The sequence below is a fragment of the Pleurodeles waltl genome, chromosome 6 (assembly GCF_031143425.1).
Source record: "Pleurodeles waltl isolate 20211129_DDA chromosome 6, aPleWal1.hap1.20221129, whole genome shotgun sequence".
NCBI lineage: Eukaryota > Metazoa > Chordata > Amphibia > Caudata > Salamandridae > Pleurodeles > Pleurodeles waltl.
In genome coordinates, this window is record NC_090445.1 from 544,568,975 (window position 1) to 544,595,328 (window position 26,354).

General features: G+C 44.9%; 1 protein-coding gene across 3 annotated transcripts in view; it reads left to right on the forward strand.

The window, feature by feature from the left end:
• Positions 1 to 26,354, forward strand: part of LOC138299967 (5' exonuclease Apollo-like) — a 137,109-nt gene that overhangs the window by 42,920 nt on the left and 67,835 nt on the right. For all 3 annotated transcript variants that reach the window (XM_069238715.1, XM_069238716.1, XM_069238717.1), the window contains one exon: positions 13,439 to 13,643. In XM_069238715.1, coding sequence (XP_069094816.1) covers positions 13,455 to 13,643 — 189 coding nt within the window. In that variant the 5' untranslated portion in view covers positions 13,439 to 13,454. The remainder of the gene's footprint in view (positions 1 to 13,438; positions 13,644 to 26,354) is intronic.

The following is a 26,354-nucleotide window of genomic DNA, read 5'->3' on the forward strand; positions in this document are numbered from 1 at the left end:
ATCTCCTTTTTAGAAAACAAGATTGGCTGGGGGATCCTTCAAGCCAGACTTGCACTGCTTTACCACTGTCACTTGAATTTAATAAAGATAAATACAGTCACTCTGAGTTTTAAATATCTAGCCATCCTCCTGATTTCTGATACCAACCAGACCAAGTTCAACCACCACTGTTCACAAAATTTCTGATGGATATATCTACCTGTGGAGTCCTCACCTTGGAATACTCCCAATACGCCAGCATTTGACTGAAATATTTTCTTTCTAGCTCTCCACGTGGACATTACAATGAAACGGCTCTGTACGTGACTTGGTCTGACGTCATTGGAGCCATAAGTAGCCCTTGCCAGCGTGCTGACGTCAGTTCCCTTTTTTCCACGCCTTCTTCGCTAGCGTTTTTTCTGCCTCTCTAGGTGTTACATTGTGTCGAGGGAGCTTCTTCGTCGAGTTTTGCTACAGTTTCTCCGCCGAAGAAGTCGGGCTTTAAGCCCTATAGAGAGTGTGGAGGTCATATATCTGTTTCTGACCCGCACAAAAATTACCTCTGGTGCCTGAGTTTCGATCACGACGCCGGGGATGCCCTTCTTGCCAGAGTATGAACCCGAAGACATATAAGGAAAGAGAAGCAAAACTGTTCCTGGCAAAGGCCAAATAGGAGAAGTGACGCAGTCTAGGATCCAGGCATCGAGGGGAGGTGTCTTCCCATAGGTCTTCAAGATCACATAAGAAGCAGCATCACCACAGTTCTCAGCATCGCTCTTCCCGAGATGCTAGCCCAAGGACTTTGTCACCTGCTTCCAAGTCTCAGCACTGTTCGACCTGGGAAGTGAGCCCCATCCTTTCTCTTCCACAACCAAAGCTGCCAGAGATGTCATCGGCGCCGTCTTGGGTTCCGATCTCAGCATCTCCCTCAAGTCCTGCGGCGCAGTTCTCTCCTGTTACACCGCAGGAGAATGAGGAGCCGAAGTCAAGTCAGGTCCAACCTCAACAAGAATATCTGGCATTTCTGGCTCCTGGGGTGGATCCATCTGCCATTTTAAATGCTATGTTCAGCATTTTCAATAGGACGATGACCCCTGTTGGTGCGCCTCTGGGCTCCGCAGGACCTTTAGTCTTTATTCCAGGCTTCCTGGCTCCATATAAACAGGCTCCTTTTCTGCCTTTTCTGCCCACGACTCCATCACCTTCAGGGTTGACGGCGCTGAAACCGACGTCTGATAGTGCTCGTCCTGTGTTGAGTGACTCAACACCTTCCTGGAGTAAAATCCCGGCTCCAGCTTCACCGGTGCCGCAACAAACATCCGCAACGCTGGCGCACTCTTTATCAACGCTGTGATTGGAGTCTAGATTAGGATCTAGAAGGGAGGCCTTGAGGTTCTTGGAGGAGCAACAAGATTTAGAAGACGGAGAGATCCCTTTACATTCTCATGGCCTTGAGGGTATTGAGGTGGCAAGCGGACTGGACACTTCTCCTGAGTGGGAGTTATTGTCATCTGGGGGTTTTCCGCCTCTGGAAGTTACTACTTATCATGATGTTATCAGGAAGTCTGCCAACCTTTTGGAATTGCCATTACCCACATCGGAACTGAAATCCCATATCCTGACTGAGGTTCTCCACTCCTCCGCTACATCGGAACCTTTGCTACTGTTTAAGAAGGCTTTTTTGGAACTGGTTCTGGATCTGTGGCAGCAACCTGTGTCTACTCCAGCTGTTTCCAAAGTAATTGCACGAAGGTATAGGGTTGCGCCAGGTGACCCGCAATTCCTTAGTCGGCATCCGACACCTGAAAGTCTGGTAGTCCAGGCTTCTTGTTCTTCAAAAGTGGCTCCTGGTTCCTTCCCTACAACTCTTTAGCAGACCATGCGTTTCCATTCCCTATCTGCAGCAGTCCTTTTCATCATGTAGCATGGCGTTGAAGTCGGTTAATGCTACATGTATGTTAGGCAGATATATCCATACGCTAATGGACTCGGCTAAGGAGGAGATTCCCAAACTGTCACAAGATGTGCAGGAACATTTCAAGGAGCTGCTGCAGGATAGTCAAGCATCAGCTAAGCAGGTCATCCAATCGGGCCTGGACACTGCAGACTCTGTTGCCAGAGCCATAGGTACATCGGTGGCTAGCAGAGGACATGCATGGCTTAGGGGAGCGGGGTTCTCCCCTGATGTACAGTCCAGCTTGATGGATCTCCCGTTTGGTGGGTCCAGATTGTTTGAAGAGAAGGCTGACTCAGCAGTCAAAAGGTTCAAGGACAGCAAGACCACAGCGAAGTCTTTAGGTCTTCAATCACACTTCTTGACCTATAGAACTTTCAGTGGGTTAGGGGGTTTAGCTGCAGCTCTTCCATACGTGGGAGGCAGCAGTTCCAGGGTTAACATTCTGTCAACCCCCTCTATAGGTCATACAGAGGTCGGGGGAGACTTATGCAACGTGTTGCAGATCGGCAGCCTTCCTCCTCCTCCTCTTCCTCCTCAGTTGGGAACCTTTCAGGAAAGCAGCCCTAGTTCTCTTTCCTTTCAGCAGCATTTGTTGCCTGGGGGGGGTGAAGGGGGGAGTTAGTTCATTTTCTCCAAGATTGGAAGTCAATAACATCAGACTCTTGGGTGTTAAGCATTGTAGGAAATGTTTTTGCCCTTCCCTTTTGGGAGTTTCCCTCTCCTTTCCCTCTCCAGCATACTTTTTGTTCAGAAGATATCTGCTGTTGCTTCAGTAGGAGGTCCAAAATCTGCTTTTAAAGGGCGCAGTTGAGTTGATTCCAGAGGAGGAAAAGGGTTCAGGATGCTATTCAAGATATTTCCTGATCCCAAGAAAGATGGTCGCCTGCGGCCCATCCAGGACCTCACTATTTTGAATTGGTTCCTCAAACAGGAAAAAGTCAAGATGCCAACCCTAGCTCAGGTGCTTCTTGCACTGGACAAGTAAGACTGGATGGTGTCTATCGACTTGCAGGATGTGTATTCTCACATCCCCATTCTGCATACACACGCAGCATCTCCGATTCATGGTTGGGACACAGGACTTAGAGAGTTTTATAAGGCGTGCGCCTCATCTTTGGGCAGTCCGACTCCATTGGAGCATCTTCGGGCCCGGTGGGGTCAGCAGGGGCCCCCTTGGGTTCCCCACCAGCTGTTTCGGCTCCATGAGGCATAAGGGTTCCGTTCCAGGAACTGAACCGGTGTTGGTTGTACCACCTTAACCTTCCCTGGTGCCGGCTCTGATGTCAATGTTCCTGATGCCGTCCATGTCCCTGGGTGGTGTTGACCCCATCCTTATTGCTGACTCCGTCACAGAGCCTGATCAGCTTTGTGCGACTCTGACTTCAGCACAGGCCTTGCCCACTATGTCAGATCCTGACCCTTATTCTTATGGTTTGAGGGATGGGAGGGGTTGCTGGACCTTTTAGAATACCAGCACCAAGACCCTATGTACTGGCAGATGGACCTGGTTGAGGCCAGTGGTCTGGATATTTCACCTGACATTGGCATGCTTTCTCCCCCTACTGTGGCTACGGAGAAGGGAGCGTATGGTGGTGTGAAGAGTGGCTGAGGTCCTGTACCTCAAGCTACCTTTGTTAGCAGTCAGAACTAACCTCCTGACAGAGCTGCTTGAGCCTGGGGCTTCATTCTCTGAACCACTTTTGCTCTTTGGTGAAGCCCTTACTGGTGTCGTGCTGGGTACCTGGTCCAAGCCCAGTACAGTGGCTCCTGTGAACAGGCCAATCACCCTCCGCCATAGACCTGCTCCAAATGACCCATCGTTTCTGACGCACCACCTACCACTGAGAGCATGATTATCCAAGCCTCTACCTCCCAGGGTGCATTTCTTTCTGCACCCCTGGTTAGAGAATCCAAGAGTCTGTACCAAATTGGGAAGATAATGTTTTTCTTCTTTCAGATTGGCATTGCGGTCCACAAACACTTTATGCCTTTTGGGCTATTATACCCATACTCAAATGGGACACTGTTGTACAAGTGCTGTCACAGGTTCCGGATGAGGCCTGGGCCATTCTGTCTCAAGCTGTTTCTGACAGGAGAGACGCATCAAAGTTCACAATCAGATGTGGGCTGGAAGCAACCAACTCACTCGGCAGATCGGTTGCATCGACTGTGGCCTTGAGGTGCCTGGTTGAGGGCGTCTGGCTTTTCGGGGGGATGTCCAATCTACCCCGATGGACATGCCCTTTGATGGCACCCGTCTCTTCGGAGACAAAGCAGACTCTGCACTAGAGCGCTTCCAGGATTCTCGTACTATGACCAGGTCCTTGGGCCTCATAGCTGCCTCTCACCCCCTTCTGTCTGTTTTTCTCCCCATCCGTGGCTATGGAATGGGCGCCCTACCTCGTTGGTTCCCCTCCAGCCACTGTGCCGTCAATGCTGCCCAGCCTCTACGTTGCCAGGGATGTGGGGTCCACCGTTCTTGTGGATCAGGGAGCCAGCACTTTGCCCAGTCCACCGCCTGGCCCTCTGCGGCTGCCTCCAAACCTTCCTAGTCTGACGATTCCCTACCAGGGACCAGTCAGAGGCAGGATTCACTATCACCTGCTTTGCTGGCAGTCCATAACGTCAGATAGGCGGGTGGGTTTTTCTGATAGTCCAAAGAGGCTACTCTCTCCCCTTCAAAACTACCCCTCCATCAATGCCGCCATTCTAAGATAGGATGACGGAGGATCACTTGCCACTTCTCCGCAAGGAGAGGGTCCCTGTGCCAGAAGTAGGTCATGGTTGTTATTAGCCCAACTTTCTGGTATCCAAAAAGACCTAGGGCCTGCACCATAGGCTAGACCTTTGGTCCCTCAATCTCTTCCTCAAAAAAGATAAGTTCAGAATGCTCACTCTAGCTCATGTTTTATCTGGCCAGTACCCAGAACACTGGATGATAGCGTTGAGCTTGCAGGACGCTTAGTGTCATATCCCCATCCTGCCTACCCACAGACGTTACTTGCGGTTCACGGTGAGCCACGAGCACTTTCAGTTCAGTGTGCTCCCCTTTGGCCTTCCCAGTGCCCATCTTGTGTTGGACAAAGTGATAGCACTGGTCGCAGCTCATCTGCGCAGGTTAGGGGTTTCAGTCTTACCCTACCTCGACGACTAGCTGTTGAAGGTGTGCTCCCCCCTGGCTGTTGTCTCCCACTTTCAGACTCCGGCAGCCCTCCTGCATTCGTTGGGGTTCACTATAAACATGCCAAAGTCACACCTGACTCCCTCTCAGACGCTCCCTTTCATCAGAGATGTTCTGGACATAGTGCTGTGTCAAGCTTAGCCTCCCTGCCAGATGGCATATGCAGGCTGTGCAGTGGGACTTAAAGTTCCAGTGGGAGCAGCATCAGGGGAATCTCTCCGACATGGTCCGGATCTCGGAGGGAACTGCGCAAGATCTGCATTGGTGGCTAATGAACCGCAATTGGGTCAGACGGAGATTCCTCTCCCTTCCCCAGCAAGATCTGACAGTACTGGCAGATGCGTCACTCCTAGGTTGGGGTGGCCACCTGGGTGAGGCAGAGATGAGAGCATCTGGTCTCCGGCAGACTCCAGACTCCACATCAACCTTTTGGAGCACTGGGCGATCAAACTGGCATTGAAAGGATTTCTTCCCTCTCTCAGAGGTAAAGTAGTGCAGGTGTTCACGGACACCACCACCACCATGTGGTACTGCAACAAGCAGGTTGGGGTGGAGTCATGGATCCTTTGTCCATGAGGAGGGCTCTGCGCCTCTGGATATGGCTGGAACATCAGGGCATTTCCCAAGTAGTTCACAACCTGGTGGGCTTTCTGAATGCCAGATCAGACAAACTCAGCTGACAATTCCTGGTCGATCACAAATTATGTCTCCATCCAGGTGGTGCAAGGTCTCTTTCAGCAGTGGCGAGTGCCTTGGTTAGATCTGTTCACCTCCGCAGAGAACATGCAATGACAGCTGTTTTGCGTGTTGGAGTTTCCAAGGCGGCACTCGCTTGGCGAAGCTTTTAATTGCAAGAGGACGCCTTTCTGCCCATACCGCTTCTGCCCAGAGTTCTCTTGAAGATCAAGAATGAACGGGTCCGAATAGTCCTTGTGGCTTCGGCTGGGCACGAAGAGTCTAGTATCCCGAGCTGTTGAGCATGGCCATTTATCCTCTGATCAGACTTCCACCTTCGGGAGGATCTGCTGTCGCAGTAGCAGGGGAGGGTTCTCCACCCGAACCAGTCCATTCCCCACCTTCTTGCATCGAGATTCAGCAGCGTCACCTTCCGCCCAAAGCCTGTAAAATGATCTTGGCAGTCAGACGTTCTTCCACAAAATGGTATATGCCTGTCATTGGAACAAATTTGTGGCATGGTACACAGACAAGCCTGTTGACCCACCCCCCCCACCCTCCCACCTTTCTGCCCCTCTTTCCAAAGTGCTCTTGTTCATGCTTTCTTTGGCCTAGCAGGGCTCTGCTTTGGGCACCCTTAAAGGTTATTTTTCTGCTATATCCACATTTATGAGATTACTTGACCAAGCCTCTTTAAGTCTCCTACTGTTAGTTGGTTCCTTTAGGGACAGGATGCATGCAATGATGGTGCTGGTATAAATTGAAGGAGCCATAGTGAAATGAGTAGTCCTTTTTTGGTAGCCACTGTGCAGGAGGAGCTAAGTGAACTATTGAAATATGAAATATGTGCACTTGAAAGAGTGGTTTCACTGAGAGCATTTGAGAAAGACTTGGTAGCCGAAACGCGTCATGCTTAGTGGAACTAATTCATGTTAATTATCTAAATAAATGCAATTTTGCAATTTCCAAGTCTTAGGAGTGCTCGGTTTGTTCCTGGTGGAGGGACTTTGTTTTTGTTTATTTATTTCTGCTGGCCACATGCACGCCGGAAGCACCCATCATTTAAGAGTTTGGCAGGCTGACTGGCAATTGGTCGACTGCTGCAGAAAATGAAGCTTTCAAAGTGGAGCGTGTCTATGAGCCTCGCTGACTGTTTCTGACTGTCAGTAGTCAGTATATTCTGGTGAAAAATAAACATTTTCTATCTAACGTGCCAAGCATTTTCAATTTTATTAAGGACACGAAGGTGAGGATTATGCCTCTCTTGCTGTACTGAGAGATGTTACAGCAGCTAATTAAAATGTTTAACCACAAAAAACTACTTCTGCTGTGATCCCAAGTTGTCCATAGCCTGCCCAATCATAGGCCTGATGCTTGTATATATGTCTCTGTGACCTCAGTACCTCCTCTTTCTTTGCAGTCCATTAACAACATAACACCCTGAATCCAGCAAAAGAACTAGAGCCAAACGAGCCCATTCAACGGAGAACTCCAAACTGCAACCGACAGCTGGACCTGTGTCTCGGACACAAATTCTTCATTCCATGACCCTCTTGTTTATTGACGCTCCCTTATTACCTGATCCTGAGAAGTAAATAGAATATGCGAACAACACTGATCTCGCCAATAGAAAAATCAAACGGGCGGGCATGTGAAACAATAGCATAATAACATTATGCATATTCATCAACATTGTCATAATCAAAAGAATTATACACAGATATTTACTCTATGGTTGGGATAATTCTTGTCTGTGTCTTTAATAGAATTGAACATTATTGACGCGCTATCTAGAAATGTTTATATTCTATGGCAGGACCATAAGCTTCAGATAATGCTAGTTGAAAGTTGCTCCACCACTGTAGACACCACTTGTACAATTGGTTTATGATAGAACTCTTTGAAAGTGAAATTTGAAGACCAATCCCCCCATGGTGACCTCTAAACGAGAGCCTGTGCAAAAGGCTTTAGATGGCATGGCCACACAAACAGAATGCACTCCGAATCTAGTAATGTCCACTCCAGCCCCTCCTAACAACCGTCGACCCACCTAGCCAAAGTGGCTGCAGATACAGGTCCAAATGGATTCTGCAAGGAAATAAGCAATTGACCCTGGCCATCTCTACGAAGCTCACAAGTGCAATCTACATAGGCCTCTAAACATTTCACTACACATAGTTTGTGATTATGGGGAAAGGCTTGGTAGGAAATGCAATGCAAAACTGTTTTTTGTACGTCTAGCTATAGAAAGTGAAACCCCTGAGTAAATACTCTACCTGCCAAAGCCAATGCATGTATGTCAGAAACATGCCTACATGATATCAGACAAAGGAGAAGCATGAGTTTCGCTGACACCTGTTTGTGCTAGAGATCCTCGTTACATGGCCAGGCTCTCAAAAAACGTATTTATATCCACATCACACAAAGTAGTATACTTCGGCGCAGCCGGTCTCACCATCCTGATACCGCTGAGAAGTTTACAAACCAAAGGATGTTCACCCACCAGTTTGCCCTCCAGATGCAGGTGACCAACTAAAACAGCTGACCAAAATTATTAATGGTCCTATATGCCAAACCTTGAGATGCCAAATCAGAAAGAAAATTGACAGTCATATTAATACCTGCTCTCAAAGGATCAACACGTCGTTCGCCACACCAACAAACCAATCTTTTTCCAGGCAGCCTTGTAGTATTTATGAGTGGAGGGAGCCCAAGATTAGGATAAGAAAAACATTGTGTCCTCTGAAACTCCCGGCACTTGCCAACATCGCTGGAAAGTCTCCATGCTATGAGGGACAGTCCTGCTGTTACTAATGGATGAGGAAGACCCGATGGGTCTAAAAGCAGAGTGGGACAGGATAGGATTCGAGTCGGAGGAGCACAGGACAGTGACATTGCCGCAGAAAACCATGTCTGAGCCTTCCAGAACGGGATCACTAAGATTATCTCCAACTGCCTCCTCACCTGAGAGAGTACTCTATGAATCATTGAAAATGGGGAAACGCATAGAGGAGGCCCGTACGCTTCGATTGAAGGAATGCATCTGACCCTGCTGCTAGGGGATCTAGCCTCAAACTGGAAAATAAGGGATGTTTAGTATTCAGACGATAGGCAAACAGGTGTATCAAACGTGGTCTCCACGTGAGATTCAATCTGTAAAAAAAATGCGTACTGAGTTTCCAGTTGCTGACATCCCTCAGGAAGCGAGAGTCCCAGTCCGCCACTACATTGGAGCACCCTGGAATGTACTCCGATGTCACTCATATGTGATGCTGGAGACAATAATGACTCGAGACCTGGTTCTTCCTAGGCAATTTATGTATCTGAATGATGAGATATTGTCCATGCGCAGCAGTATTCAACAGCTCGCTTTGCGTGGAGAGAGGGATTGGATCGCAAACGCCCCAAAGTAGGGATCCTGTAAAATTCGCTCGGATAGAGGAGGCTAACAAAACCACCAGTTGGGCAAGGGTCCTCAGTGATAGTCAGAGAGACAAGGGCTCGCCTCACCTCATTCTTGATAGAGTTCAGCTTCGCTAGAGGCAACTTCAGTTGGGCTATGACCGAATCCACCTGAAATCCTAAGAATTCTATGGACTGAGACGGTGTCATAATCGATTAGATCTTTCAAAACTTGTATAGTCCAGGACAGATGCAGGACTGTGTTTTCACTTTGAGCCATGATCAGGATGTCGTTGAGATAGATAATGAGGAGAATGCCTCTTTCTGTGAGATACTGCAGTACCTGCTGCAGCAGTTTGATGAAGCACCAAGGGGCCGAAAAAAGACCAAAGGGGAGGGCAGTGAACTAGTACCACTGGTCTCACCAGCAAAACTGAAGATAACGATGATGAGGAGCTGTTAGATAAGCATCTTTGAGGTCTAGATGCACTAGCCAGTCACCCTCTTACAATAGATGCCTTCAAAGATGCATACCCTCCATTTTGAAATGGCGGTACGCTATCCAAGAGTTGAAAGCCTTGAGATTTAGGACCAATCAGGATCCACAGCCTTTTTTGCTGAACCAGGGCGATTTTACTGACAAACCCTTTGGTGTGCGGGGTTGATCTATGGATTGCATGAGGAGGAGCGAGCCAATCTGGTCGTCTTTGAAATTGATCTCTGTTTGGGCAAAAGGAAGAAGGCAGGAGAGAGATACCTGCTGAGGGTTGGGCTAAAATTCCAGTCTGTAGACCGGCACTGTCTGCAGGATCCATGGATCCTGAAAAATCCCCTCCCAGGCCTGTAAGTGCCACTTTATCCTCCCACTCACACCCCTCCGAATGACCTCTGAAAAGGAGATTACTCTCACCTGGTTGACTGACCTCTGATTTGTTGAAACCTCCTTGGTTTCCCCCTTTGTAGACAAGACCATGACCTCTTGGGGACCAGGCAGGATTAAATCCGTAATTGGCATACTAGGTACCACGACCCCGTTGGAGATATCCTCCTAATGCCTGATAGGGACCACTGCCTGACACTCAGCGTCAGAAGCGTCTGGCCCTGGTAAAAAGGCCCCCACTGAACTTGGACGTTTGGGCCTTGTCCAGCGCGGAAAAGGTGGCAACATACTTTCTTAAGTACTTAACAAACTTGTCTCCAAATAAGTCTGTTTGCCAGGGGGCTTGCTTTAAGTCTGTGCCAGTTCTGCCAATTTCGGGTCAATACACATCAGGAAGGATTTCTGATGCTCATTGAACATAGTGCAACTGACTTTGCCCAAAAGACATATGGCCCTTTGTTCTCATTTTTAAATTGTCTCTGGATCCAATTGAGAATTTGACTCCGCTTGCACGGCGAGTTCCAGGATTTTTGTAATAGGGCCAGAGATGTCCATGAGCTTAACCTGACATCCTCTCCATGCTCGATCTAGGCACTTCTTAAGGTCCTTAGCAATTTTCTTTAAGGAAGGTTGCCATATTGGGATCCAATTCTGGTGTGTTGGCCACCTTCCCAAGATGAGAGGGACGAGGGCATTCTGAATGGAGGGTGTTGTGCACTTCTGGTTCAAAGCCCTTCCTCAACCTGTCCTGCACATAGTGCGTCACCTCCATTCATGGCACCTACTCAGTGGAATGTCGGTGTATAATGTTCTCTGAGTCGAAAAACACAGCTTCACTGAACTGGGGCCTCAATGTTTAGATGATGGGGCTTATATTTACGTTTGGATGGTGGCTTGCACTCATCTCATGCCTGATCAGAGTCAGAGGACTGAGAGGAGGTTGAAGGGGGAGTGTGTTGACTGTGCAGTAGGGACCGATAAGGTCTCGGAAGAACACAAGGATGCAAAGGATCCGTATTCGTGGTCTTTTAGGACTGCCATATGAGTGAGAATCTCTGCCGAAGAGGTGGGTCCTAATAAGGCTCTCTGGGCAATGCCCAATTCAGAATTTTGGACGTCCCTGGCCGAAGTCTCTGGAAGGGGTCCCCCCATTAGTCCACGGTGTCCAAACCTTATGAGATGTTGTGTGAATGGCTTTAGGGCCTTAATAGGAGCCTGGTTAACGGAGTCCTGAACGTGGTTCCCCAGGGCCTCCACTAATCTCTCCTCCATTTGGTGCTCATAGGGCACTTCAGATATCTCTAGATAATATTTGTCCTCTTCTACACATTCGCTATGGCTGTATGAAGCACGAGGGATGGAGGAGTTCAGTGGGGGGAAAACCCCAGCAGGTCAAATTTTATTTCTCTCTTGGAGAAGTATCTGAGACAAAATTGTCAGCCAGCTTGATGGAGGGAGCACCTGCGCTTATTTCCCTGAGGCAGAGCCTTGCAAAGTTTATGCTCCCTGTTGGGCATTCTGGGGGATGGAGAAACACTTGGATTCTTGTCAGCGCTGCACGCAGGGCTGAGCGGAGAAAATGTTACCGTCAGTCAGCCTCACTCGCATGTGCGACATCAGAAGTAGAAAGAGGACACGGTCCTCTGAAAGCAAAGCACTTGTTATTAATTCTCCCCACTCCACGGCGTAGCAGGGTACTCAAAAGGAAACCTCTGAGGGCAAAAAGCCTGATCGCTAGAGCGAAAGTACAAATATGCGCAATATACAACTAAGGGAAATTGGAATGTACTTATTTCTGGCTGCAAGCAGCAAAGAAAGAGGAAGGAATGAGGTCACAGAGACATATATACATGGAGCAGGCCTATGATTGGGCAGGTTATGGACAACTGGGGATCATAGGAGAAGTAGTTTTTTGTGGTTAAATGTTTTAATGGGCTGCTGTAAAATCTTTCAGTAAAGAAAGAGAAACATAATCTGAAGCCTCCGGTCCTGCCACAGAATTCTTGCTGTATCCTTAAATTTCTAATTGGTAGTTCAGCAGGAATGCGGATATTTGGTCTAAGGGCGAGAGTTCCTGACATTGAAACTGCCACGCTATCAGTTGGAGTGTAAGGCTGCAGCTTCCACTCAGTGCAGGAATATACTATTGCACAAAAGGTTGGCGAGCCATGAGTTAGACAAAACTTTGTGATATAAAACAAAAAACACAGTCTCTGACTATTGTCCATGAAGTCCTTCTGTGTGGAGTGAATCCTGTCACTAACGTCCCTCAGCGTGTCCATGAATGACAACATATTGCCGTACTTCTATGTCCAGGACCTGGTCACTGTCGTCGAAAACACTCTTATGTCAGTTAGGGACGTGAGGTCCAGAAACATAAGCAGAAACCAGCCAGTCATCAAGTCGTGAACTGAGCAGTCGGTAAATGCCTATCTTGCGCCAAGGGTCACGTTTATTTTATTTATTCATATGTAGTTTTATATAGTGCTAACTTGTCCAGAGGGTTTCAGTGCACTTCACATGAGCACCAAATACTTTACACAACATCACACGCACTTTAATTTATTAGGCATTCGGAGATTAAGTTAATTTCCAGGTATCACAGAATGTTGAGCGGACGCCAACACTCGAACCTGGTTCCCCACTTCCAAGGTTGGTATCTCTGACCGTACCGTAACATCCTCTCCCTACGTTTCTTGCGATTCTTCAACGTTTTGTCAAGCTTAGTAAGCGCTAAAAAATACAATTTACCGCCAGGCCCATATCCCGCCCCCAAGCCTCTTGCTTCCTGTATTGTATCCAAAAGAACTAGAGAGTAACGGCAGGGCAACACCTACAGCCATTACGAAGCTCACATTTTACTACCTGGCCATATTCATCATTCAGCAGTGAAATCCAGCCCACTTACTTCTAGGGTAGAGCATGCTCCAACACTTGTTTATCAACTCTGAGAAGCACATATGACTCCCCAGCCAATGAGTTTATACTCATTCTGTTTGGTGCACTAGAATTGGCTGAGGTTTCCACAACACTAAGTTGTCTTACAAATTACGAGTCCTCGCCGCCGACTCGTAGAACGTACTCAGCTGTGGGATTGGCTCTCCCGTGACCAGAAGTTTAGAAAGTACGAACAAATGTGATCAATAATTAACGTTGGGTGTGATTTATGGACAGTCTGGGTAAGTAGAGTCACGGCTGTTAATTTTGAGTTGCATAATAATGTTAAATACATAAGTGAACTAATACCTTAGTGTAAGTTGTGCTTGGGAATATTAATGTGCACTTGTTTTGAGATACAAAACATGAAGGTTGCATCCTTATTAAGTAAATGTGTATATTTGGTTTATGCTTCCTAACTCTGCAGAATAACAAGTTTGGATATGAATGGGGCAGTGATCCCGAAAACGCCGATTGCGGTCGACTGTTGGAAATTAAGATGCAGTAGCCACGTTCGCTTGTTTTTCCTCAGCCATATGCACTCAGACCATACTGTCGGTTTAACATCTACTTGGATGCACCCAATTTATTGTTCAGCAGTTTCTGGATTAATTCTTCATCACAAACTACAGGTACATTTATTAAATTTGTATTATGGTTTTGTAATCTTAAAGATCAATGTAAAACGTATTGCGTGTCCTTTTATTTTTTTAATTGCCATTCCAAGATGGTGAACACAATGTTGCCAGAGTGGGCTATTTCCTGCCCAAATGGGTGACATTTTTCCCATCTGTGTAGGAACAAAACATGTGGTGAATGACTGATTTTCCCGCTGGGTTGCTCTCTGTGTGTGTGTTTTTCAGGAACGAAGTGGCGCCTTATCTGTGGTTACACACTGAAGGTAGGCACGGTGCCCTGAGCTCGATTGGTTGCTCTCCTTATTCTATCTGATTACTGTTTTGAGTCTGTCCCACTCCCGCAGGCTAATGCTACGCTCTACAGAACAGTCTATCATAGGCTCACACAGTAAAGATACAAGTAGGTGTCGCGTCCTCCTCAGCCTGGTAGCATGCACAAGAAACACATCACACACAGAGTTCATGGTTAACGTCTTTACTCATCAGCACACAACATGTCATTAACTCTCAAGACTCCCATAACTGTAAAGAACACACCCTGACACCTCCCAAATCGATTACATAATTTTCTTCATAACTATGCCCTTAGTCACGTGGTCTTAACAAGTACAGTTCCAAGACACTACATCTCCCAGTTTGTTAGATAAAAAAATACATAAATAAAATATATGAACAAATAGCAGCATCACTTTTCTTCAAACAGCCTTGTAAGTGCTCCTACAGTCGACCAGACTGCATGGTGTGAGGTACCTCAGGGGTGCATGGTCTATTGTTTGATCAAAGTCTTCAGGTGGGGTAGTTTTCTCTGAATCTGTAGAGACTGATGATCGATGAGTCGGATGCCTGAAGTGGGAAGAGTCCCTTGTGATGGATTTGCCAGGCCGATGCACTGTTATTATATGCACCTTTTGTGTCCCAACCTTTAAATGTTCACCAACAAATGGAGGTTCTGTCTTGCGCATTAGCTTTTGTTTGACAAGAACCACATCACCTGCATCAAACGTGAACTCTCCAGTTTGACGATGTCGATTAGCATAAGTCTTCATCTGATGCTTCCCCGAGCAGCTTCAGTAGCACAAACCACATCCTCATGTACAGTTCGCTCAGGGGTCCACTGTGGTAGTTTGGTTCTCATGGCTGTCCTGAACATCAGAGTGGCAGGACTCTCGCTAGTAGGGGAATGAGGAGTTGAGTGATAGGCACAGAGGGCTCCTGCATAATGCATGACTCATATCAAGTCCCTCTACCGATGTACGTTTAATCACCTGCTTCAGAGTCCTGATAAATTGTTCCACAACATTGTTGGCTTGAGGCCACAGAGATGTGCTTTTCTGATGTTTAATGCTAAGACCAGCTAGAAACTCCTTGCTGTTTGAACGGTGGACCATTGTCAGACTTGAGATTGTCCGATATGCCCCACACTGCAAAGATGTTACCTAGCCGCTCAATTACTTTGTTGTGGATTGTGGATGACATGACTTCTACCAGTGAAAACCAGGAATGTTTGTCAGTCATCACCATCAGATGATGTCTATTGGCCAGAGGCCCAAAGAAATCAACTGCAATTTTTTTTTCCCACGCATGTTGAGGGGGATCGGACATTGTCAGGGGATGCTTGAGGCGAGATTGATGTTGTTGATGTTTCTTGCAACTTTGCACGTAATGGCCTGTCCATCAGGTCTCAGCCTGCTTGTCTGATGCTTCACTTGTGACCATTGTCTTACTGGTGAACATTTATTTATTCCTCATACCTGGCTGTCACTGCCTTCTAGCGTTAAAACTGGTTGTCGTTCTTTGTGTTGTACCTGGTTGTTACTGTCTAAAGCATTTTCTTTATATGACTGATGGCTCTGTGTTGTGGAGCAGCACTTTATTTTTTCCTTTGCCTTGCTGGCAAGTCTTGGCAGACTTTTCCAACGCTGCTCCCTTGTTGTGCTTTCAACTTCTCCAGCCAGGATGTGCTTCCAGGAAAAGGAAGGGTTATGGCCTTTTCAGTGACCTTTATGTTGGTCCCAGCCGGAAGTGACAATAAGAAGCTCCTATACTCCACAGCTTGCTGCTTTGAAAGGAAAGCAAACCAGTTTTGGGTGCTGCTGAGTGATTCTTAGTGTCAGCAAATTATACGGGGACAAATCCATCATTTTTGACTGATGCTGGCCCTGGTCCAGATCCCTATTTTCTGCCAGAACTAGTTGGGTCCCCTAACCATATTCTGCACTAATGAAAGGGTATATATAAAGAGAAGAGGGAAACGTTGTCCTGTATAGGAAAGCAGTGGTGTGAGATATGCAGATGGAGGATTTAAAAAACATGTGGAGAAGAAAACAGGCCCAAAGCCCTAGCCTCACTATGCCCAGAAAGATATGTATATGAAACTCGCTGTTACTCACCCGCATGGGCGCAATTTATGTCTGACCACCATTCTGTGTGTTTTGCAGAAGTAGCAACGATTGGATGTGAATTTAGTCCAAACCCCTTATTGGCCCTGAGAACCTCATACTGCTGTCAGCCACAGGACACAGTTGTGCCTCACCATAAATATTCACCCACAATCTAAATTCACCTAGACACGGGAGATGATGCAGTTCACAAAGTGCATTGTACAGGAGTCATATGTTGCATGAAAAAAAGCTACAGAAACGCACCTAAAACAACAAACACTTCTAGGATACGAAGGATGGAATGAAAAAGAAGGTAAAATGTAATCAGGGACTGTTTTGTTGAAATGAGTTACATTGTTTTTTTTTTTTTTACATGCATTACTGAGAAATAAATCCATGTTTTGCCTTTAGTTTGAAGGTATGAACATAGGTCCCCTTATGGACTCATTTCAAAGTTATTTCATTTTTAGGATCTGCCTAACTTAAAGCCCAGGGTGGTAAGGTAGCTGTGCAGCCTAACGAGACTGCACAGGTCAGTGGTAAAAAGTGAGTCGGACAGTGCTAATGATGGAGGGGAATGGAATGGGTTGGGGATGGGAAAAGGGGAGTGATGAGCAGCAGACTCAAGGGAGGGTTGTTGTTGAAATGTTGAGGGAGGATATCACTGAAGGTGTGGGGAAAGGGTTTGTTTTCCTTTCTGCTCCAAAAGCCTTGCTTTCATTTAGTCCCCAAACAAACCCACCTGCTGCTTTCCAACACGTTGAGCTTCAGTCTAGTCTGTGCTGCAACACAAAAGCAACAGCATAGGCCATGACAACATTTAGTGCCAGAGTAAGTGGTCATGGTGCAGGACTTTGGAGTGTAGTGTACTCATCAGAGCAGGTGGCTATATCCTTTCTGGCCTTCTTACATTTTACCTTGAAGGAGTGGGCCTCCTGTCATACTGTGATGACCCTTGCAGCTCACCAAACCAGTTGTGGTGGAATTAGGTTAACACCAGCGTGGTTTATTTATACTTGTATCATTGTTTGATGTTAATCCTGCGAGATCCTTTAAATATACTGTTTTAAAATCCACATTTCTTAAACAGTGTCAACATTTCCACACTTGTGCTTAATTAAGATGAGTTATGATCTGCTCTTGTAAAGTTCATTAATCAGTGCCAGGTTCAGGTTTGGATTTGTGGTGCCAAAACTGCCAGGTAGAAGGTCAGAGGGGGACCAGTCTAAAAAATCAGTAATAATTGATAGAATTTGGACATGACTGAAAAACTAAAATTAGAATTACGGTCTGAATTTTTCCTGAAGGCTGTGTTTCCATACTTTGAGAGCAGCAACTTTGGGCTGGATTTTGGGCTGATACTAGTCTACTGGGTTGAACTTGAACGCGGACAGCTTTGGGCTTGGGACTGGTCTTAAAGTCTGGCAACACTGGACAAACACCATTTGCAGTAGTAAATAAAAACTACATTTTCACTTATGCAAAAGTTCATTTCTGATACCAAAGAAGCCTGGATTTAATGCAATTTGCAGTGCCCTATGAAAAAAAGCACTCCTTGAGGGGAGTGGGAGCAACAGAGCAGTATGTATGGTGGAAACAACGGAAAGTGAGCAGGGGAGTGTGATAAAAATATATATATATATATATGATTGTTAGGGGAGAAGTAGGAGGGATATTGAGTGTTATCGCAAGAAAGGATCATTCCAACAGACGTGTGGACTGGGTTGCAGTCATCTTTGAAAACACTTTTAACTTTAGGTCACCTGACTTTCATTGTTTTTTCTTTTATTGGTGAATCCTTATGTCACAAAGATAGATGCAGCTCTTTTGAGATTAACTTCCTTCTACCTTATCGTTTGCCACAAGCTTACACAGAAAAACAGAAACATTGAACAATATATGTAATTATTGTTTTAATAATAAGCATGTTTTAGCGTTATGGGATTTTATCTTCCAGCTGGGTCAAGCTCATGCAATGGATTTTTTTTTAAACTGTATGTCTATATTCAGGTTATCTCTGTTAAACCATAAACCCACTCGTAGCAAACCACTTACCAGATGCCATCTTTACTTCCCCAGATTTATCCAGTTCCATCAGGGAAATATATTGACTTACATTCATTAGACCATGTAGCAATCCTTTTTAGCATTACCATAAGTAGGCAGTCTATGTCTAAACATATTAAAACTTTCAGCGTTTAGAGAGATTGGAAGCAGCAACCTTTAGATGACATTTTATCAATTTTAACCTGTTTGGAACCTAATGGAGCATTTTCCAACACTACTAAATGGTCTCTTATTCATAACCAATGTGATAAGAGACTATTAAGATTAAAATAAACATAACAAATGAGATAAGAGACTATTAAGATTTAATTTTGCTTTCAGAAACAGCTTATTGCTCCACTTATCCCATACATAGATTAAGTCATTGTATTTCGCCCACACTGACCTTATTAAAGCTTGAGAGTTATCGTACAGAAAGACAGTGGAGTTCGAAAGTTGGCCAAGTGGCCAAGGCACTATACTTGCACATGTTATCCACAAAATATTCATGCTTCAAAATGCCAGTATTGCGCCCTTTGAGTAATGCATGCACCCAACCCAGCAAAGGAACCAATGCTGTCATTAATGACTTGTCTTTGTCTTTATCTTCCCAAAGAATTTATACCGCACAGTTCAAATGCAATAAACCTGCTGCTTACTTTGCATTTAGAATTGCCAAACTTAGATCTGATATAAAATGAAATCTTGGTCACCACAAAATCCTTGGATACACAAATCTAACACCTCCCAAAATTTGAAAACGTTTTCCTTTAGAAATTGAAGTTACAAACTTAAATCTTTAAGCCAAAGCAAAAGGCTCTCAAGTAATCTGTGATATGGTTGCCTTTTTAACCACTCTTTTCTCCACAGTAAGATATCTGATACATGGAAATCCACTACGACCAAACAATTATTGAAAAAAACATCATTAGTGGTGGACAAATTATTGTCTTATGCTCTAACTCCCCTGTCTAGTGAAAGCACTGGAAAACAAACATAACTCCAACTTCAGTCGATCATTGAATCAACCTGCTAAATTAATTTCAAGCTGGCTTCGGACTAAGCCAGAGTGCAGCCCTTGTGGGGACATTGATGCTGGATGATCTTCTTCAATTGTCTGATAATGGTGAGGTTTGTACCTTGGTCTTATTGGATTTATCTGTGGTGTTTGATACCATCGACCTTTCTATTCTTCTTGTGAGAGCCTCTACTTTTGGCCTGAATGATAATGCAGTTAACAGGATAGATTCATTTTTGTCAGATCGTTGTCAATAAGTTTTATTTCACTCTAATCGGTCATCAGCAGCCAGTATCTCCTTCATTGTTTAACTTTTACATCGTCCCCCTTGATCACACACTGCAAAATATGACTTCATAATTTTACATGTACCCTAATGCCATTCAGATTATTTTCAAGCGGGAATCAAGAAATGGGAATTCCACAAACCTGAATACCAACATGCATACAATTCTCAATTTTATCCTCTCCTGGATGACTGTAGATTTTGTTTTTAAAAAAAAATCCGTCTCACAAAGATGGAAGTAATGGTTAGTAGAAGTCACATTGATAACTGCAACCCTAATATCTGGCCTTCTTCTAGTTGACAGTCAAAAATCTAAGCATAATCCTAGATAAAAGCTTACCTTTAAAATCCCCAAGTAGGTTTCCAGTACCTGCTTCTGGCACCTGAAGTTTCTCAAAAAGATTATGCTGTTTATTCCTAAATGTTTTCACAAACAAGTGGTAACTACTATGATCGAGTCCCATCTGGACTATGCTAAATCCTTCTCTTTAGCCTTACTAACAAAAACTTCTTAAGGGGCTTCAACTGATCCAGAAATTAGCTGCTCGCATAATATCCATCTGTACTAACAAGGATAATATTAACTTTTTTTATTTACGCTTCAGGTTTCAAGATATCATTCATAAGGTTCTTTGTGTTCAGTCCTCTTCCTTCTAGCTGATACATTTTGCATTCACCATCTCGAGATTTACGCTTTGTGGCAAACATTTGTTTGTTATCTATACTTGGAACTCACACTTTTGGTTTCAGATCTTTTCCCCTTATGTCTGCCAAATAATGGAATCTTCTACCATTAACCCTGTGTTCACAAAATGTACATGTACTGTTCAAAAAGCAGTTAAAAGCCAGCTGTTTAAACTGCCTTTCAATTTACCATAATCTTTGCTAGTCACACGTTTAGTTTTCAATAAATTGTTAATGCTTTAGCACCAAGAAGCCACAGTGTCTGTCATTCTTAAGCTATATCATAAAACAGAGCAGTGCACAAGTGAGAGAGCAAGTGGTGGGAGGAGAGAGTAACATGGACTACTAAGGGGGGGGGACGACGAGTATTTGGTGGGGAGAAGCACACGAGGTTGAGGGCTGAAAAATGTAGAAAAGTACCCCTCTTTTTGACATGGTTCCCCCCAGTTTGTTCCTGCTGTCAGTGTGTTTTTGACTGTTCATTGGGATCCTGCTAACCAGGACCCCAGTGGCTGCGCTCTCTCCCACTAGATGTGTTTGTTTAGGACTTAGCACACCCCACAGTTGGCATACTGGTGCCCCATGTATGTCCCTACTATATGGTACCCAGGGCATTAGGGCACCACTGGTTCCCCATGGGCTGCAGCATGTATTGTGCCACCCATGGGAGCCCATGCAAAATGTGTCTGCAGGCCTGCCATTGCAGCCTGCATGAAAAGGTGCATGCACCCTTTCACTACAGGTCACCACACCAGCTCACTGTAAGTCACCCCTATGGCAGGCCCTCCTAGCACAGTGGACAGGATGCAGGTACTTGTGTGTGAGGGCCTCCCTGCATGAGCAGAGGTGCACCTATGAACCCCAGCTCCATTTGCCTGGACTTCGTAAGTACGGGGAAGCAATTTTACTTGTGTACTGGACACAGGTCACTCACTACCTGAAGGGTGAGTAGTGGCTCCTGCCACAGCCGGACACTCCAACTCGAACTGGACTTGGTCCCCTTCTTTTGTAGGTCCTCTTGCGTCAGTATCCACCTTTTGTTTCTTTCAGTCTTGCTTGGGTCTTGCACAGTCCTTTTCCAAAGTTCTTCTACTGGTTTGGGGAAAAAAATGGTAATTGCCTCTTCTCTCCTGGTCGCTGAGGGGAACCCTGCTACTTACCTTTTGGGGTTCCTAGTTCCTCCAGCTCCCCTCCTCTGCAGATTCCACTTCCTTGGGTGGGGACTGACTTTAGCATTCCACTTAGTATATGGTTTGGTTTCCCCCTCTCCCCCAGGATGGAAATTTGTTATTTCACTGTTTTCTATTGCTTCCAATGCCAATCACTGACTTCTAATGTGTATATAATAGTGTGTTTATTCACCTTCTAATGTAGAATTGCTTATACAGTATTTTAGTACTTGTGTTACCATAATAAAGTACCTTTATTTTTATAACACTTTGTGGTCTCTTCATATGTGTGAGTGCTGTGTGACTACAGTGGTATTGCATAAGCTTTGCATGTCTCCTTGATAAGTCTTGGCTGCTCATCCACAGCTACCTCTAGAGAGCACTGGCTTCCTAGACACTGCCTACACCTCACTAATAGGAAATACCTGGACTTAGTAAAAGATGATACCACCATAGGTGCTCACCACACACCAGGCCAGCTTCCTAACAGCACATCCAAAAGTTCAACACGTTCTGCAATTTAACCAATTATTTTACCTTTCCTTCAAATATAAAACGTGACCCACCTAATCCTTGATATCATACCTAGGAGCTCTTATTTTGGGCATCTTACTAGTGTTAAGGAAAAATCAACAATTTGTAGTTTTAGAAAGCTTGACCTTTCAGTTTGGCTGCTGCTTTTGTGATTAATTCCCTTTGTTTGATATTACCTAAATCCATTGGTATTGTAACAGCTGTGAGGGCCTTTCTGTCAAGTGTTCTTATAGGGATGGGGATTCTTTTTCAGACCTGTATTAGGATCAAAGGATTGCCCAACAGGACTTCAGATTTCAGAAAAGCAACATCCTTCCATACAGCCCTGCATATGCAAAATGTAAGCACACTGATCTTGGACATTTTCAAAGTGAAATATCGGTGTTCTATGTCTCTGTCACCCCGTGCACTCTTAAAGGGTTCATGCTGGCACATATCTTCTCTGCGTTTCTGGGTATGGGTCTCTAATGCTGTCACTTTCATCTCAAGGCCTTGGCATCGAGCCTGTAGCTGGAATCTCCAGGCCATATCCTCCAAGTGATACTCCTGGAAGGGCATTCTGCAGTTTATGCTGGCTGCAATTGGGTCTCTCATGTGATTCCTGAGTAATGTAATCCCCTGAATCAAGTAGGCCTCCCAGGTATTCATTTCCGCTCATCATACCCAGACAGCTAACAAGCTGTGACTGCCTGGTCACCTCAGAGTTCTTGCACCAATTTTAGACATGCTGGGCTCTTTGTCAACAGTTTGAGTGGGCTGAGTAGGGAAGACTCTGCTGTGCCGATTCACTTCAAGGGTTCTTCAGTGCTACAACACAGAGCCAGTTTTATTCTCCCTTGGTATTATTTCGGGGGCAGTCACTTCTCATGTCTGCATCTCAACTTTTGCTGCCAAGGTCTGCTCCGACATCCCAGGTGCCATCATGGGTTTATCATGATGAGGGATAAGACTTTCGTGGGTTGGCATTTCTAGCTTGGAAGAGGGGCACCAGAATAGCCTGCTCAGGTTCCAGCAGAGGAATCCTTACCATACTCCAAACATTTCTGGCCCCACACAGATATAACTTACCCAGGCTAGCAAGCTGCAATAGAGCCATGTAGAGACATTTCTGCTTACTGGTCTGGCTGGCCCTACCCACTAATGTATAACAAGGGTGGTGAGGCGTCGAACTCACAAAGTTAAGTAATCTATTAGTTATTTTGCTCCTAAATGTCTTCATGTTATGTTGTCCTTAGTATCATGAATTATGCGCATGCATGTATCACGGGCATCTACATGCCTAAGTCATGATGCTGCCCCCAATTTGTTTTTGTTTTCAATTCACTTTTCCAACATGACAAACGCTCATCCTAGAGCTGTAAATTAAAAAAAAAAAAAAAAAAAAAAAGAATAAAGTGTGCCGGTGTGTGTTTAAAAAAAAAAAAAAAAAATATAACAGAACAGCCCGATAGCAAACTGCAGCCTTTCCCAAAAACAAATGCATCATGCAGGGATGGCAAAGAAGTTATGATCTACATGAGGTGAAAACACAAGAAGAGAAAGGAAATCCATTGAATAAGAAGCAAACAGGACATTTGCAAGAAGGCCAAACAATATTAACTAGTAGGCTGACAAAAAGGCCATTGTAAGTATCAGTATTGTTCACAATAGGTTTGTGACAACAGACAGCTAAAAGCTGCCTGTAGGGGAGAGCTAAACATAGAAACAACATTCTGCAGACGATGGGGGTCCCTATCGACCCTGTCATTTGTCGCTTTTCTTTTTTTCACATCGTATACACAGAATCTCCTGTTTTCGTCTGTCACCGTCCTTTTTACTGTGGAAGTCGTACTACACCAAATGAGCAGCGAAAGTGCTAATTTAAGACTCGCTTCTGTGAGAGTCTTGGGCTGACTGGTGTCTTAAGTAGGTAAAAAGCTTAAACAGTACTGGTCTACCATCTTAAACAAAGGCAAATGTAGCTGGATATTCTTAGGAATTTCCCGTTTTTGTAATATAGCTGCATTTTTGTATCTCTAAAGTAAATAATAGAACATACACAAAGACAAATAACTGGGGAAATACAACAGCGTACAGCAGAAAAAAACAGTAACACACTTGACCAGCACAGTGCAACAATGCAACACAAAAACGCAAATTTTCAAAAAACAACACAAAACATTACCAACACAACAAAATGCAACATGACAATATGTATAAACATTCTGGTCACGCATTACTGACCCCACAAATGTTCTTTGCTAAAATGGTTGTAGAAGGTGCTCTCGTCAATTACGTATATTAGTGCCTGGCCAAAATGTTGTGTGATATGGCCCCTGCTCTTTCCTTGTGCCCCTGAACATCCCTGTTTAACCAGCAAGCCTGAAATCTTAGTTAGTAAAAACCACTAATATCAGTTCATAAATCAGTTTTAGTTCCAGCCTCCGTGCCCGTTTTACACCAAGAACCATCCAGTATATTAAATACTTAAAAGGGAAGGGCTGGAGGGTGGAATGCTCCATACAATGGTTGGCACTAAAAGGTTCAAAGCCGAGGCATCCCCTTGAGAGGTGGACCTTAGGACGAAACACAACAGGTATATTAATACATAGAATTATGTTTTGCCTTAAAAATCACAATTGGCAGGAAAAGTGCCAGGTATAGTAATTTATTAATCTGTTATACTGGGAATTGAGCTCGCTACTAGCCATGTCAGCTGGATTGCTGCAGTAGAGGCATCAATCTACTGAGCAAATTGGAGGTAGCTGTTGACCACTGGTAGGGACGCACAGGTTGGGAAGTCAGTGCTTCCTAGGAAGTCACATAAGGAAGTATGGCAAATGCCAGCCCTTGATTGCACGTTGCCAGTTTCAAATTAGTCGTCAGCTTCTCATTTCTGACTTCAGCATGCGAGCAGCACTTAACGTCGCTCCAGCTTCAAAAATATCTTTTTTTTTGTTGCTCCGAGGTCCCTTTTATCTCCCACGTTTTTGTTTCTTTCACCTAAATACATTAAACATAAATAAAAACAGTTCTTATTTCTTCACTCACACCCTTTTCATTTTTTCATCAGTTTTCTGCATACAAAGCTTTCTGTAAACGGCTTTCAGGCGTCCATCTCAGTTCGGACATAATTTCGAAGAAAAGTCATGCATTTGTTTCTTTTTAAGAGAATGGAAACAAGGTCTCTCTTCTCAAAGTTAATTTTGTAGGAGTGTGATGTTGAGAAGGGATAAGTGTGTAAAAATAAAACAGACACTGGGGCAGCAATAGAGGTGGTGGGCAAGGCCAGACCACACGCACAGCACAGCACATTTAGCAAACACACTTGCATTTAAAGATGGACTAAGTAGAAGTGTTTCTGATCAACGTGATTTGTTCTTACGCAAAATTCTTACACCATCCAGTACCCAGATTCGGTAGTGTAGTACCCTCTTTTGGTGTGTAATTTTAGCTTCCTTTCATATTTATGAAAATGGACACTTGCAAAGTATTTCAATAGCATGTTTGCTATGTTCTTTTCCTGCAGTAAAATGGGCTTCTTCTGTTTTGTTTGCATTATTGGAAAGGCGAGTAGGGGGGATGACGTTAGTTTTATGACAAGACCGGAGGCTCTATTATGCATTCTTTTCTTACTTTATTCTCAATAGCAGCAGTTAAGAACTACAGCTCCCAAAAGGACTAGCAACAGGCTAGCCAATGGGAGAAAACAGAATCCAACGTTAGACCAATAAGGGAAACCCTCCAAACCATAGAGACTACCCTTGACTGCAAACAGCCCTCTTTTCTTGCAGCTCGCAGTCAAGATAAGTACTCTTTCATGGTTTTCCTTTATTTACTGTGAAAATGTATGTTGTTTAACTGTGTACATTAACTTTTATTTCTTTAATAATTCATTTGTCTCAATAACTCGGTTTTGTTGCACGTTTAGCTTATTCTGGCCCTTCCTTTCCCGTTTACTGTGTTCTTAGGTGGCGCGCGGCTCAACCACCGCGCGTTCCATTTGGCCACCTTTCCGCATCACTGTCAGAGCGCTGTGTTTCCTCGCGCGTCTGACCTCCGGGACGGTTTCGTGGACTTTGCGCCCCTTGGAAGACGTTTTCCTTCCTCACAACCACTTCTTGGGCGTCCTCCATAGTTCGGGAGGCCCCGACTTTGCCCCACTCATCGCGCTGCTCTTTCCGTCTGGCAGCGAAGGTCTAAGGGGTGAGGCTTGTCCTTCGACCGGCTTCTGAGTGCGGCCCCTCCCTCAGGGAGTGGTTTTTCCTCTCCGGAGAGCATGTTGCTTATTCAGTTAACCCCTGCCTGCCCAGGTTTTTTATATACACGCCAGTTTCTACATATTTTACCGTTTTTTTCCTTTGTTTTGGTAATAATTCTTGATAACGGAGCCAGACAGTTCCCCTATAATGCCTGATATTAATGAGGATGAGGCAACCTTTAAACAGGATTTAAATATGTTTATTCAAACATCAGTGAAACATGCTCTACAAGCATCTATGGACAAAATGTAAAAAAACATTGAAAATACTGTGAAGTCCATGGTGTCCAATTCTCTGGCCCATTCTGCGGGGGAAGGCAGAAGACGCAAATTAACTGCGACTAAAC